The sequence below is a fragment of the Pempheris klunzingeri genome, chromosome 1 (assembly GCF_042242105.1).
Source record: "Pempheris klunzingeri isolate RE-2024b chromosome 1, fPemKlu1.hap1, whole genome shotgun sequence".
Classification (NCBI taxonomy): Eukaryota; Metazoa; Chordata; class Actinopteri; order Acropomatiformes; family Pempheridae; genus Pempheris; species Pempheris klunzingeri.
Genome location: NC_092012.1, coordinates 32,742,737 through 32,757,030, shown reverse-complemented (window position 1 = coordinate 32,757,030; position 14,294 = coordinate 32,742,737). Strand labels below are relative to the sequence as shown.

The window sequence follows — 14,294 nt, the reverse complement described above, 5'->3', positions numbered from 1 at the left end:
TCCCTGGCTGTTTACAGCCTCAACAGGCCAAAAAGCACAGGCCTCACTGGGTGACTACCTCAGCTTTCTATTTCTCTCTTTTCTTCCCTCCCCCTCCCTCTTCAGTACATAAACCCTCCTCTGCTTCTGTATCTCTTTATGCACCTTCTTGTCTTTCATTTTTCTCTCTTTCATCCCTCTCTTACCACCTGATAGCTACTAAATTGCTTTTCACCTCTGCTGAAACACAGTTTGAAGCGATGCAAACCTACGTAATTACAGGTTGCAGACACTGACCATTTAAAGAAGCATGGCAAGCTAAGAGACAGTAGATGTGCTCGCTGATAGTGAATGCAGCTTCCGTGTGTGTGTGTGTGTGTGTGTGTGTGTGTGTGTGTGCCAGCTCTGCCAGCCATTTGCTCTTGCATGAGGATGTAATCTCTGTTATCTACCATCAGTGTGGAGATAATTGAAAAAGATGAGAGACAAAGATAGTCACGACTAATGACATTTATAGTTAGATAGAATAAAATACACACACGCACGAATACATTTTAAAATCTGCAGCCTGTTTGATCTTTCTTCAAGCTGACCTTGATGATTTCTACAGCTGCACTCGTGTTGATCCTCTTTAGACGAGCATAAACAAGATCGGATTGAATTACTGGAATTAATAAGGCTGTGATTCACTTCACTGTCTTCTCTACATGTGACTTGTAACCAAATGACTTAAGAAGGTTTGTGCGGTTGTGTGTGTGCGTGTGACCACACACACACACACACATATACACATTTGATGTGCGATCTATAATAGGATTTCTGGCTGGCTAAGATTTAGAGAATAATCCACCAAGCGATGGTGTTCATGTCAATGTAAGTGTTTCTTCTGGAAAATTCACTCCAGCTGCTGCCACATGCTGGCTTTTATTTCTCTGCGTTCACTTGCCTGAAAACAAGCAGTCGCACAGTCACCCTGACACTCATCAATTACTCATCGGTTACTCATTCATGTCAGTCAGTCAGTCATAGCTTTGAAAGTCTTTATAAGGGAGAGGTTGAGTTAAATTAGAAAAACAGGGGGTCAGTGATCTGTATGAGCTGATCTGTTTGATTTGTATTAAAAAAATGATGCCTCTGCTTCAGCTGCTTTTCACTGTCTGATCTCTGCAAGCTGGTGTGCATAGATGTTGCCATAGTTACCAAATAATTTGCATAATATATACCCCTACTATCCTGCTCCATGTATTCAAACAGTTACCCTTTTATAAAATACAATTTGGACTAGTTAAGCAATTCTTTGTCCTGTTTCTACCTGTTTGTCACTGTTTGTGATAGTAAAGCAGCTATAGTCTTCACCAACAGATTAATAATATCTGCTATTATCAATTCTTTCTCTGTGAGCTTTTGTGATACCAGAGATGATGCAAACACACTTTTTGCTGATAGTGCCGGATAATATCACCAAAGCTCTCTAATGAACGAGTGACCTGTCAGTCTAAATGACTCGTGGTTCATGTGTAATGATGCACCAGAACTAAAAGGTGAAAAAGAATCACTGCTTTCCTTGGTAAGCATAGTTCAGCGTTGCGGTTTTATTACATTTGATTAAATGTGATGGATTTATTCTGCTTTCAAGTTCCATAACATAAAAGCAGATCTTTTTATTGAAGTGGTGGAATGGAGGACCCACAGCTAAACAGTTATCTATAAATGTAAAATGGTGCACTGATCCAATGTTTCTCTCAGTGTGCTTTGTGAATTTGTGACCATGATGTTAAGTTTCTGACATCTCAGACCTTCAAATGTTCCTCCTCAAAACAAACACCTTTGAATACAAGAAAATGACCTTGCAAGCAAGCTTTATTATTCCTCTGTGTTCTGTCAGCTTTCTTTCACAGTGACATGTCTTCTATATCTCTTCCATGTGCCATTCTGTTCCTTATTCAGTGCTGCGCTCTGCTGCTTTAAAGTCCCTGTACCCTGCCCCTCTTTTTGAAATGGAAAAGCAATAATTCCTCTTCTGTCTGTCTCTCCAGCTTTTTGATGGAATCGAGTGCGAGTTTCCCATATTCTTCATCTACATGATGATTGACGGTAAGCCTTGTTCTGCCTATGGCTGCTGTGTTATGATGCCTCAAGTGGGTCATTGGCGCGATAGAGGACGGACTTGTAGCAGGAAACAGTCGTACATATTTTCGTGTTTGACAGATTTTTAGATGACTCAGACACACTTTTTAAAAAGATGTGATGTGTGAACCTGAGGGAAATGGTCATAGATAAAGAAATATAGGTTCTCCAAAAAATGTGAGTTCAAGTATTATTTAATCACCCACACACCAGTTTACACTCCACTGACATCATCACTCTCACTCCTCTCATCAGCAGTGTTTCCAGCCATAGTGGGCGGCTTGTTTTAGCTAAAAAAACTCTGATGAAACAACCGTACAGCACCTGCAAAGCCAGCGACTATCTGGGAAACATGGTGGAGCAGTTAATAGCTAAAACCCCAGGTGTTTCCTTTTAGGAGGTGGTGGACAGCTAAACAGGCCTAAAAAGGGAGAGAACATTGGACTTCATCAGGGAGCAATAAACATGCCTCCAGATGAATGCTTATCTTGCTCTGATGTGTAAATAGGCAACTGTTTCCTAACATTTTGTAACATTAACTTAAATATCGCCCCCGAGTGGCCAATGTATCAGCTAATGCAGGTTTTAAATAATTCATGTTGCACTGAACGCTTACTGTGAATATTTTTAAAAGGCCTCTATTTTTAGATCACACTAAGCTTGTAGAAATCTGTTCACAATGTGCTTAGTATGTTCTAAACATGCACACTAGCACAAAACGCATGCACATAAATACGGATGCACACAACCACACAAAATGTTGTTGTAACATTAGAGCAGCCATGTGTGTTAAAAAAGTGTCATCCAAAAGATTATATCATTAGTGTGTGTGTGTGTGTGTGTGTGTGTGTGTGTGTGTGTGTGTGTGTGTGTGTGTGTGTGTGTGTGTGTGTGTGTGTGTGTGTGTGTGTGTGTGTGTGTGTGTGTGTGTGTGTGTGTGTGTGTGTGTTGCAGGGGTGTTCAGAGGAAATGAAGCTCAGGTCAAAGAATACCAGGAGCTCCTTCAACCCATCATCTTCCAGTCATCCGAGGGTGAGTAAATACACACACACACACACACACACACACATATATATATATATATGTAATGAAATGCAGTGACCGATGAATGAGGGGAAATTATGAATGCATAATCATACAGATGTATAATTTCATCTGATTTGGCATATCAGTATGGATCATTTCTGAGTCGGCCTGTGTTCTCTCTCCCTCCGGCAATGAAAAAGTTACTCTTATTAAATCGCAGCATCCATATTCATACACCACATACTGTGACTGAGACTCACAGGGCGTTACATTCAAGGAGTGAATGCAGCCTGGCTTCTGTATTCACCTGCAAACACCTGAAACAGTGAAATGACAGTGATAATCAATAGAAAAGAACAGAAATGAATAGAGTTCATGAAGAATAATGCTGTGAGACAGAGCTGACTATAGTTGCCCCAGACATCTCCACGGAGCCTTTGTGCTGGTTTTGTATGAATTAACAAAACTCCTGAAGATAATTTGCTGGGTTTTAAACAATAACACAAGTGTATTCTGTTTTTCTCTCTTACCACTGATGCCCATGAAAAGCCTAAACACAAAAATGATTTTGCTGCTTTCAGAGGCGGCTATTGTGTGTTCTACTGCAGGTCTGCCCGGCCTCCCGGGGGCCCGGGCTCCCATTGTTCTAATGATACATAGACGAATGCAGGGTGCAGCTCTGGGAGACATGCTGCTGTGCTGTGGTGAATGGGCAACATTAACTGGGCTACAGTGGTACCATCCTTTGAGTAGGTTAGATTCCTGTTGGACCACATGTGCCATTCCTGCACTGCTATTTAAAGTATTCGTACCTTCACTTATAGAGTGTGACTATGCACTTGAATTGTGCACCTGAAGTGACCTGAAGTGTGGCCTGATAATCAGACTGAATTGCTGTTTAATTTCATTCATTATTCAGTCTTACATCATGCATGTCATCCAATTTATGTGCAGGGGTCGGATAGATTTAGTTTTGACTTCGAGGGGGTATTTAGTTTTGAACTTGATTTTCTCCTTTAGTTTTCAATGAAGTATTACAACAGCTTCATGGATTGGCATGAAAGTATCTATTGATAATAACGTATGTTAATAAACGTTCCTCTCAGGATGAGCTCGTTGTAACTTCGGTGATGCCTTAACTTTTCACCTAGTGCTGCCATCACACCCAACTTCTAATATGTCCACTGCTTTGGTTTATAACCAAATACCTGCAAAACTAATGACATTCCCATCAGCTACAGCTGTAGTTTGTGTTTAGTGCTAATTAGCAAATGTCAGCATGCTAACATGCTACACTACGTTAGTGAGCATGGTAAACATCACACCCACTGAACATTAGCATGTTAGAATTATCACTGTGACACTGGCATTAGGTTGAAAGCACAGCTGTTTTCACGTTCTGATGGGCCACAGCCAGCAGCCCCCTCACTGCAGCGCTTATTGTTGCCAACTCGAGCTTGTGCTCTGAGCAGAGTGTAGAAGAGGGAGACAGTGTGCACGCACCAAACACAAGGGGTAGCTGCAACAAGGGCATGATCCCTCACCAGCTTCCCACCCATTAACACCATCAGAATGTTAAACCTGTGTCTCTGCAGTGGTGGGCGAGCGCTTTTTGTACTGCACTGTCTCAGCGCCCTAATTATTGTGCTGCCTTCACTGACTTTAATGACGTACCCTTAAATTCGGAGTGAATTGGCACACGTCTTGCCTCAAGCAATGAGGCACCACTTTGCTCCAGTATGGTGGTTCAGCACCTTTCACCATTATGTATCTGTTATGGTTGATCTGTGGAAAAACACTTTTAGTACAAAAATGTTCCGTTCTTGTCCGTCTCTACACACATACTCTGTATTACTGTGTGAAACTGTTGCTGCACACTGTGTGCGTCGCCACTGCAGTCTTATTAAAGGATGTATTTTGTAACTACATGAGTGACGTGCAAATTGTTCTTAGTCAAACACACACAACATGCGTCCAGAGAAGATGCAGTCTACATGTACACACACACACACACACACACAGTGCTCACAGTTCTTGTCTCTCATGCCAGGCTATGCTGTGATCCCCAAGTATTACTACGTACCGGCTGACTTTGTGGAGGCGGAGCAAAACAAACATGGAAGCCAGAAGCGTTTTCCGAGCAACTCTGGCCGTGATGGGAATATCTTCCTGTTCGGTCAGGCCCTCTACAACATCGCCAAGCTGCTGGGTATGCCTCTGTGTGTGTGTTTCTGCATGTGTGCGCTCTGGTATGATGCTTTCAATCCACACATTCAGTCTGTTCATTCTAAAATCAGTCCAATTCATTAAAAATGCAAAACTAATATGACCTTAAGCTCATATTTGATTAAATGTAATATACCACTTTATGTGTTATGACAGAAAATACTCAAAGAAATCAATAAGTTTGTCATTATTTATGATTATCTCAATACTGGATGCATGAAGTTTTCGCCGAGATCAATCCAAGAAAGCAGTCTGACTCATCCATTGTGTGTGATGGACAGTTTCTTTTTCTTTTAACTCTCGCCTTGTCTTTGCATGTCAATGTTTTTTATGTCTCCAATTATGTGTGTGTGTGTGTGTGTGTGTGTGTGTGTGTGTGCTCACATTGCAGTGGATGAGCTGATCAGCCCTAAAGATATTGATCCCATCCGCCGCTATGTGCCCCGACAGGACCAGCGCAATGTCAGCATGCGATACTCCAATCAGGTAAGCCGTGACGTGAATGTGACTCACTGTCGTCACGGCTCTCGTCTTAACTCTGTGCACTTATTTCACAACTTATCGTCTTGAATACTCTATATGGCAAAAAAAATCTTTGTAATCTAGTCAGTCTATTCAAGGAGGAAAACCTAGAAGTGTAAATAATATCCAACATCATTAAGACTTTAAGTCTTTGCAGCAGTGAAGTGTATCACACTCTTTCAAAAGTTCTCTTTCCTCACTAATATCTACATTCACTCTAGTCTCAAAAAGATTTTAAGTTAGACAGAGGCATTGCTCTCTTTTTATCCACATTCTCTTAACTTAGGCTCACTACAGATAATCCTGCTAAGTGAATGTAACAACAAACCAACACCTGCATCATTCCACTGTCTGGTCACCAGAAGCGAGTGGACATCTGGCAACCAATTGGAATCAAGCATTCTCAGTGGCCATGGTTCAACAAAAGCATGTTCCAGTAAAACAAATAGTTAGAAACTGGATAGCAGGTATAGCCTCTCGCATAAATTGCAAGAGCCAACATACTATGTTGAAGAAATATATCCAATGAGATGAGCAGGATTTATACTTGAGCAGGGGGTTTAATGTGGTCACAGTATCCCTGACTTGGGGTTACATTTTTGAGGAGGCACACGGCAGCTTGGGTGTAGCCTGTGGCGTAGCTACAGCAGCTACGTGCGCAGGCTTGGAAGTGACGCAGTAACACACATCTATGAATCCACCTTTACTCCTGCACTTCCTATCCACAAACTCCACTTCAAGCAGTTCCCATATCAGATTTAACAAAATTCCCACTACTCAGTCCAGCTGGCCACTTTGTTGTGTTATTCATGTGTGTTTAAGTTTTAATTACAATTCACCCATCAGCACCTAAACAGCAGAGGCCATCTTTCTCACCTTGCCAGGGGCCGGTCTTGCCGACGTGGATTAAACCCGGTTCATTTATTCTACGAGCAACCTCTCTGAATGGCAATCATGTTTGAGGTTTAATCCATATCTCAGACTGCCAGCAGCTCTGAGGATCACACAGATGAAGGGTAGAGATAGGTATACAATGCCCTGATGTTCATTCTCTTTGCTGTACAGCATGGATTGATAAGTCCCATTCTGCTCCCGTATGTTGAATTCTGTTTTTGTAGCTGGGTTGATAAGATGGTACTAGAACAAGGTGCACAAGAGAGGACGGGTCCGGGGAGGTACGATGAACACCAGGCTGAATCAAATAGGTTGCCGGGAGAAAGATCAGCCAAAAGAACAAAGACGGGGAGAAACAAGCAAAAAGCCAGAGATAGAAAAGAGCATTTCAGCGAGTGGAGAGAGAGACTATTAAGAGGTACAAATGTCATCATTTAAATCTCTAGTGTATACTAATATTCTTTAATACAAGGAAGGTCAACTCTATAAGACATCACTACACGACAAGTGTGAGTTTTTTCACTTAAAGCTTTTGACATTTGCCAGCTGTGTGTAGACATCTCTCATCTCTTTTGCTGTGCTGTCTTTTTGTAGAAAGAAGCAGTTTTACATTCTCAAACTCTACTATCATGATTTCACCTTCATATAGTCAAATAACAGCTCTTATGCACCTGATGCAATGTTAACTGACACAGCAACCAACAATAAATGAGTGTACATATTACTTATTTGTAGTCACGGTCTAAATCAGTGGTTTTATAGTCAGATTAACTTAAGTATACCTATATGAACTACTACCTACTATATAAAGGTGGATATAATAGTGGACGTTACAATAATTCTTTTCATATCATTGAACCATCAGTTTAGTTGCTTACATTTGTACCGTTAGGCTCCCACATGGAGGAGCAGAGGTCACACTTTTATACTACCGCTGTTAGAACTGATTTGAGCTGTGCATCCACTATGTTAGCTAAGCAATCTATCTATGATATTTGATATTCATTTCACCTGTGTATTAGGGTTGGATAATGTGCCCGTCCACAGTGAAACATCCCGAGCAACAATGATATCGTTGTGTGGGGGTTACTTTTATCTTACTATTTATCCGTTAATTTTAGTTAATAATATCAATTGGTATATAAATACTTTTAGCTTTATCTATTTTAACCACTTAGGCATTACTTTTCCCAAATTTCTTACTTACTGCTTCTCTCTTTCTAACCAGTGTTCATGCAGTCTAAGTCGTGGTGTTCAGGTGTAGCAGTGGACCTAATATGGAGATTAATTCTTATTTATACAAATCAGTTGAGCTACTCCACCTTCTTTTCACGTACCCTCTGGTAAATGCTGTCGCACCCTGCGTGAGACGAGTACCTGTGGTTTGGAATCAGGGATGAAAGAGCAGATGAAGTATTTACCAAAGTTTGCAAAGGTCTGTGCATTTTTGGATTACAAGCCGTTTAGATGTTTAATTGGGATCACACAGAGGCAATTTGAATTTGCCATTCATAATAGAATATCAACATATTTGCATCAGCTTACCTACGAGTTACCAAATGCAGTGAGATATTCTAATACTAAATACTCGCAGCTCCATTATACTGGCAGTATTGCTTTTATGAATTCAAGCTAAACTAATATGCAATGTGAGCAAAGCCTGGCTCCCCTCAGGTAGGCTGCATATTTTGTTGAGATTACTTTTATCACAATAACACTTTGTTGAAACTGGATTTGTGGGCTCGCTGTGAGCCTGGCCTGTGATGGTAGCAGGCACTGCTCTGCATGAGGCCTTTCAACAAAAGCATATCACATTTATATTGATGTTTTCAGCTGCATGCAATCCAAATAAATGTGAGTGTGAGTAAACGGTCTCAGGCTTCATTTCTGAGAAAACCGAAAGCCGTGTGGTTTGCTGTCATGGCGATGAGGCACTATTTTTTTTCACAGTCATTTGTCTACACAACTAATGATGTTATTGAAGAGCTGAGAACTTGTTACTCAGGTTAATGCAAACTGTGAGGGCTTACTGGGTGCGCTTAGTTTCAGTGGAAGGAGTGTTCGGGTAGGAAAGAGATGATGAGACCAGCCCACCCACTGGGGCATCAAGGTAAATGTTTAAAAATGTAAGTGGTAGCATTATAGTCACATACTGTAGGCAGCTGTCTAAGACGCCAGTGGGTGGTGGGTACACAGACAAGGGAGGAAAGATTGCTTGCTGATAATAAGATCAGGATTCTCTCCAAAGCATGGGGTGAAACCAGGTGTGTAAACCTCTGAGTGAGGCTTCAACTAAATATCCATTGCTACAAGATGGACCTTGTCAGCATTTGCTGCACAGCAGCAGCTAAAGTCATCAAAAGAGTAGGTATTTTTTTACCATTTACTTTTATTTGTTCAACTTTTGGTTATCATGTTATCCAGCTCTAAGTAATCCACGATTGCTTAGTGACGACTATCAAACACTGGTCTTGCTTAAACCTGAAAAAGTGATTTTCTTGGGTCACTTGGAGAGAGTGTGGAATTGATATATCATCACAATTATTTCTGATATGGTGGATAAGCAACATTATGTCTGTGTACCATTTGGTGCTTTGGGATTTTAAAGAATGTTTTGTTTTTGTCTTTTGCTGAAGACAATGGCCCGCTGTTGAGTGATAGAATTGGATTTATGTTTTACAACCAAGCATTGAAGTTAATTGTTAACCACTTAAAAACAAAAAAAAAAGTAGTTGTGCTGTCTCTATCATTTGAATAGTCACGAAAAGGAAATGACTTGATCTGATAGAAATGACTCACTTTGTAGGTATAATGGTGTGAAAGGAAGGCATGTGTTCATCTCTTCTGTCTTGAGAAGTAACACTGAAATCACCTGAAAGCTGATGTGAAGAGTATTTCATTTTCCTGAAAGACATGAATGTAGCAGGTCAACAGACTTTCAATATCAGAGCATACCTGTGTCCTGCTCTTAGCCGGGGGAAATCAGATCCATCCATTGCTTATACTATAGGCAGAAGCAGGGCATCAGTAACACTCACATTCACATCTACGGGTAATTTAGAGTCACCAGTTGGCCTAAACTGCATATCTTTGGGTCTCTGGCATTAGGAGAACATACAAAGTCCTTAAAGCTGGCTCCAGACGGCCAGCAGGTTAAAGTCTGGAACCTTCTTGCTGTGAGGCGACAGTTCTAAATAGCACACCACTGTGCCGCCTGGGAAATTAGATGTGGCTGTTTATTCGTGTGGCTGGTGCTAAGCTGAGCACCTTTCAGGGTCAAACGGCCAAAACAAATTCATTCTTTATTGCCTTTATCCTCCACTGCTTCTCTCATCTCTGTTCTTTTTTCTTCCTCACGGCTTCATACCAATCCTCCTGGTCCTGAGTCTTTAATTCCTTTGTTTTGATCACTGATTTTTTACTTCTGTGTTTCTTTGACTCACAACCTTTCAGTCTCAGCTACATGCTTAGCTCACAGCACACGTCAGCAAAGAGGTTTGAGATGGGCAGAGAAAAAATTAGGGAAAAGAAAAAGGGGAAAAGGGGCAGTAGGAAGAGGCGTGTGTGTGTGTGTGTGTGTGTGTGTGTGTGTGTGTTTTTGTGTGTGTGTGTGTGTGTGTGTAGCAGCTGTCTTGTTGCCTCTGCATCATTGACATCCAGTGTTTGGACTGCAGGCAGGAAAGGCACATGGGCGTGCTGGGCTTTCAGATGCACTTAAGGCATGATTTGTACGCTTCCCTATCTTTCGCTGTGTATGCGTATAATTCATGTGTGTCTGTGTGCATGTGTATTATTCATTCCACAGTGGGAGAAAATGAGACGAACCCATGAATAGTCTGCAATATTGTACCGTTTGGTTACACATATAAGCTTATGTAGGGTTACCTCAGGGTTATTTGACATCAGCTCTCACATTCAGTAGATGAATATGTTTCCCTCCCTCCTCTAACCTATAAATGCCTGTTGAAACATTATTATTATTATTATAAGCCATTATAAGCTCCTGTTCAGAAACTATTCTAAATAGCAGTATGTTATAAACTCTACATTTAGCTTTGAGTATGACTTGCAGAAAGAAATGTTTGTGTCTGAATTCTTAATGTTTATACTCTGAATACAAATTAGTGCCTTTCTTGCTAAAATATGTGATTGCAGTGTTATTTATTTATTTGTTGCAGTTATTTAAGTGTTTTATTGTCACATCATTTTAATCCCATTCCAACATAAACCCTGCCACAACTCCAAAACCCGTCCATGCCCTGTGGAAGTAGTGACTTCAGTGGGTTGGTGCTGACATGGCAACACTAAATATTCTTGCACATGTCTGAGAAGTACGTAATAAGAATATGCACAACACAGCATTAATTTTTACGTGGCCAGTCTAAATTTAAAAATGATTACACAGCACAGGTCCCCATATTGTACATAGGTTATGTCGTGCATAAAATTTGCATCATGTGTGCATCTCAGCGGGAAGGGAATGTGGTTTTGCCTCAAACAACTCGCATTTGAAGGGTCGGAAGTTGTGATTTAGTCGGTGAATATGGTGTTTATGCAACTTTAATGCATTGTGGAGCTTGATGTGCAGCAACCTTTTACTACCATAATGAACTGCAAGCCTGTTAAATAGAGTATGAAGCTATAAAATAAAGCTACACACCTTCGATGTGTATCAGCAAAAGTGCATTACTGGCACCAGTGTGCTCCAATAATAGTCCTAATGGATCAGTCTTTAAGCATGACCCTGTGTATAAGTGCAGCTTTCCTTGATATTTAGCAGCTACCAAAGAACAGGGGCTGACTGTGTTGGGTTTTTCTGCATGAGAGACAATGCGCTCCCAGGGCTGTGAGGGTGAGTCAGATCAAACGCACCCCGGGGAGCGTGGCGTGACATCCCACTGACAAACATGCAATAATATGCGGCAGGCAAAGCAACTGGGGGATCTGAGTAGTCGTGAATGGCTGTAAAAGTCAATTAGTTGGTTAAGTCAAACACTTGCTTCTAATCTTATACCCTTAATCTATTCAGCTAATCAGGCACGCTCGCAGTGCCATATTCTCTCAGTCCGTCTCTTCTTGGTCTATTTTTTGTGAATTCAGCAGCCCACATACACCCACGTTCGCAGCGCTGAAGCACATGCAGGAATAGCACTTATGTGCATTAAAAACAATGCAACGTACCACTCAACTTTGTCATTGGAAAACTCTCTAGGAACCTTTGGCTTTTGTCAGATTCCACTTTTGTTCACGCACACGCACACACATATCTCGCACTACGTTGGAACAAGGTTAATGGAAAAGTTGCGTCATGGCCTCCACTGCGGGAGCCGTCAGTCATCAATCAGAGATAAGCCGTGGGTCAGTAGAGGCCCTCGATTGGATCGTAAAGCGTGGGCAACAAAAATACCTCCCTAGAGGTGGGATGGAAGGAGGGAGAATTAGAACTTAGAAACACGAACAAGAAGAGAAGGTATGGCTGAAATATACAGGGGCAGGGAGATGAAAGAGACGTGAACCCATTTCATCCTGTACTGTATATTCAACATTAATGTTTGTCTGAAACTTTGCATTCTTCAGCTTCTAAAGGAGCTGACCAGCCTGTTTGTGAACTACAGCTCCCTACCAGTGAGAACACAATTTAGGTTTATCTTAACACAGAATCCATTGACTCCCTGTAATGTGAAACTGCAAGCACTTCTGATCCCACTGAGAATCAACACCCCAGTGTACACACCCATTCAGTCCTGATGAAGCAGATTTGTGAGGTGTTGTTTTTAATTTGGATTTGTGCTTATTTACCCATTTATCCATTTAATGTTATAAAGAAATACTTCAAATACATATAGAATATAGAATAAATACTTATTATATATTTGAGGTCAGATTTTCCGGGGCTTTAAGAACTCGATAAAAACTTGATTGTTTTGAAGTCAAATTTGTGGTTACTAGTGGTCAAGAATTGCTTCTTGCAGGGTTAAGTTTAAGTCACTTTGTAGATAATTAGTGGTGGGAAATTCCAGTAGCATTCTTATCTGAAAAGAATCACATCAATTTCAGTTTTAAAATCTGCATTACAAACCAAAAAAATCTAATCTATAATTTTGTGCACAACTTGGTAGCTCAAAATACTTCCATAGATAGTGCCGGACAACCACGTTACATTTGTATATTAAACTTAACCAACCATTTAGGCTTATGCCCAGCCTTAAAAAATCCATTTTAAAAACATGACCTTCAAGTTCCCATAAGTGGAAGCCACTGTTTGCTCACTACCAAGTTCTTCTATCTATTCCGAATGAACCAGAAACATAAAGCACATAATTTCCCTCTCAGCAGAGGATTGTTCCAGGGAAATTAGAAACTGCCCCCCCCTCTGCTTAGAAAATAACAAATGTAGATTTCATAAGCTAGCAATTGGCTAAATAATAACAGAGCTGCTATTTAGTCGCAGAGTTAATGTCAAAAAGTAACACATGTGACACATTTTAACTCACTGAAGCAGCGTCTTATAGCCCATTATATGAATTTGTGATCTGGGTGATTATCCTTTGAGCGCGGCTGGGGGTGGAGAAGGGACCTCCACTTTCCAGTCCGTTTGCTTTAGAGTGCTAATGCCTTTTCTTGAGTGGTATGTACGGGCAGTTGTACGTTTAGAGTGTGAAGAGTGCTCTCGGCCGTAAAACATTTTTTTGTCTGCGTCAGTAAATGGACAGACCATGAGGCATCGTCATCATCATCTCCCTGCATTACTTCGCCAGACAGATGTGTTACTGTAAAAGCCATTTCAGCAGCGCACACACCTGTTAGAGAAATATGGATATTACTCTAGATTCAAAGAGCAGAACACAGATTAAAGGTCAGTGATAGGACACCATTGGATAATCTACGGGCTGTCCCTTTCTGAGGAGCAAAGTGACCCTGAGCAGCATGGAACAGATGGACGTTAGCATCCTTCTGACCCAAGCACACTCACAAAAACACACACACATCCACACATCCACACACCCACACACACACATTCCATTTTTAAACTTAAATCCCTGCAACACACAGATTCACACCACGGTGCACTTATTTTCCTTCTGTAGTCTTTACCACACTCACACACACCCACACACAAACACACATGCACGGACACACAGATTGAGAGTGTGCTAAATCCTGCTGTTTGCCAAATGGCCTGGTGTCGGGCAGGAAATGTCGAGCCCAGCGGTCTGTGACAGTAAAAGCCCTCGAGAGATGGCTAGTGACCTTAACCTGCCGGGAAATGGACATCACTCAGACACACACTTTGCATGCATTAAGTCCTGACACACCATCCGTAGTCAGACGCATCCTCTGATCTGACTCACACCAGCACATTCACATACTGCTTTCATACTCTCAGAAATTACGAGTGTGTGTTTCTGATCTTCTCAGACACACATCTGCTTCTTATTCTGTGTTGCAAGCTGTTCTCCCTGCCAGGGGCCCCATTAGCGGTGTCTGATAGGTTTGGCCCTCCTGTTTCTTTGCCTCAC

At 41.3% G+C, this 14,294-nt stretch overlaps 1 protein-coding gene across 3 annotated transcripts in view; it reads left to right on the top strand.

Annotated features, from left to right (window-relative positions):
- Nucleotides 1-14,294, top strand: part of phkb (phosphorylase kinase, beta) — an 86,363-nt gene that overhangs the window by 37,586 nt on the left and 34,483 nt on the right. For all 3 annotated transcript variants that reach the window (XM_070831844.1, XM_070831852.1, XM_070831860.1), the window contains 4 exons: nt 2,016-2,073; nt 3,061-3,138; nt 5,183-5,341; nt 5,750-5,844. In XM_070831844.1, coding sequence (XP_070687945.1) covers nt 2,016-2,073; nt 3,061-3,138; nt 5,183-5,341; nt 5,750-5,844 — 390 coding nt within the window. The remainder of the gene's footprint in view (nt 1-2,015; nt 2,074-3,060; nt 3,139-5,182; nt 5,342-5,749; nt 5,845-14,294) is intronic.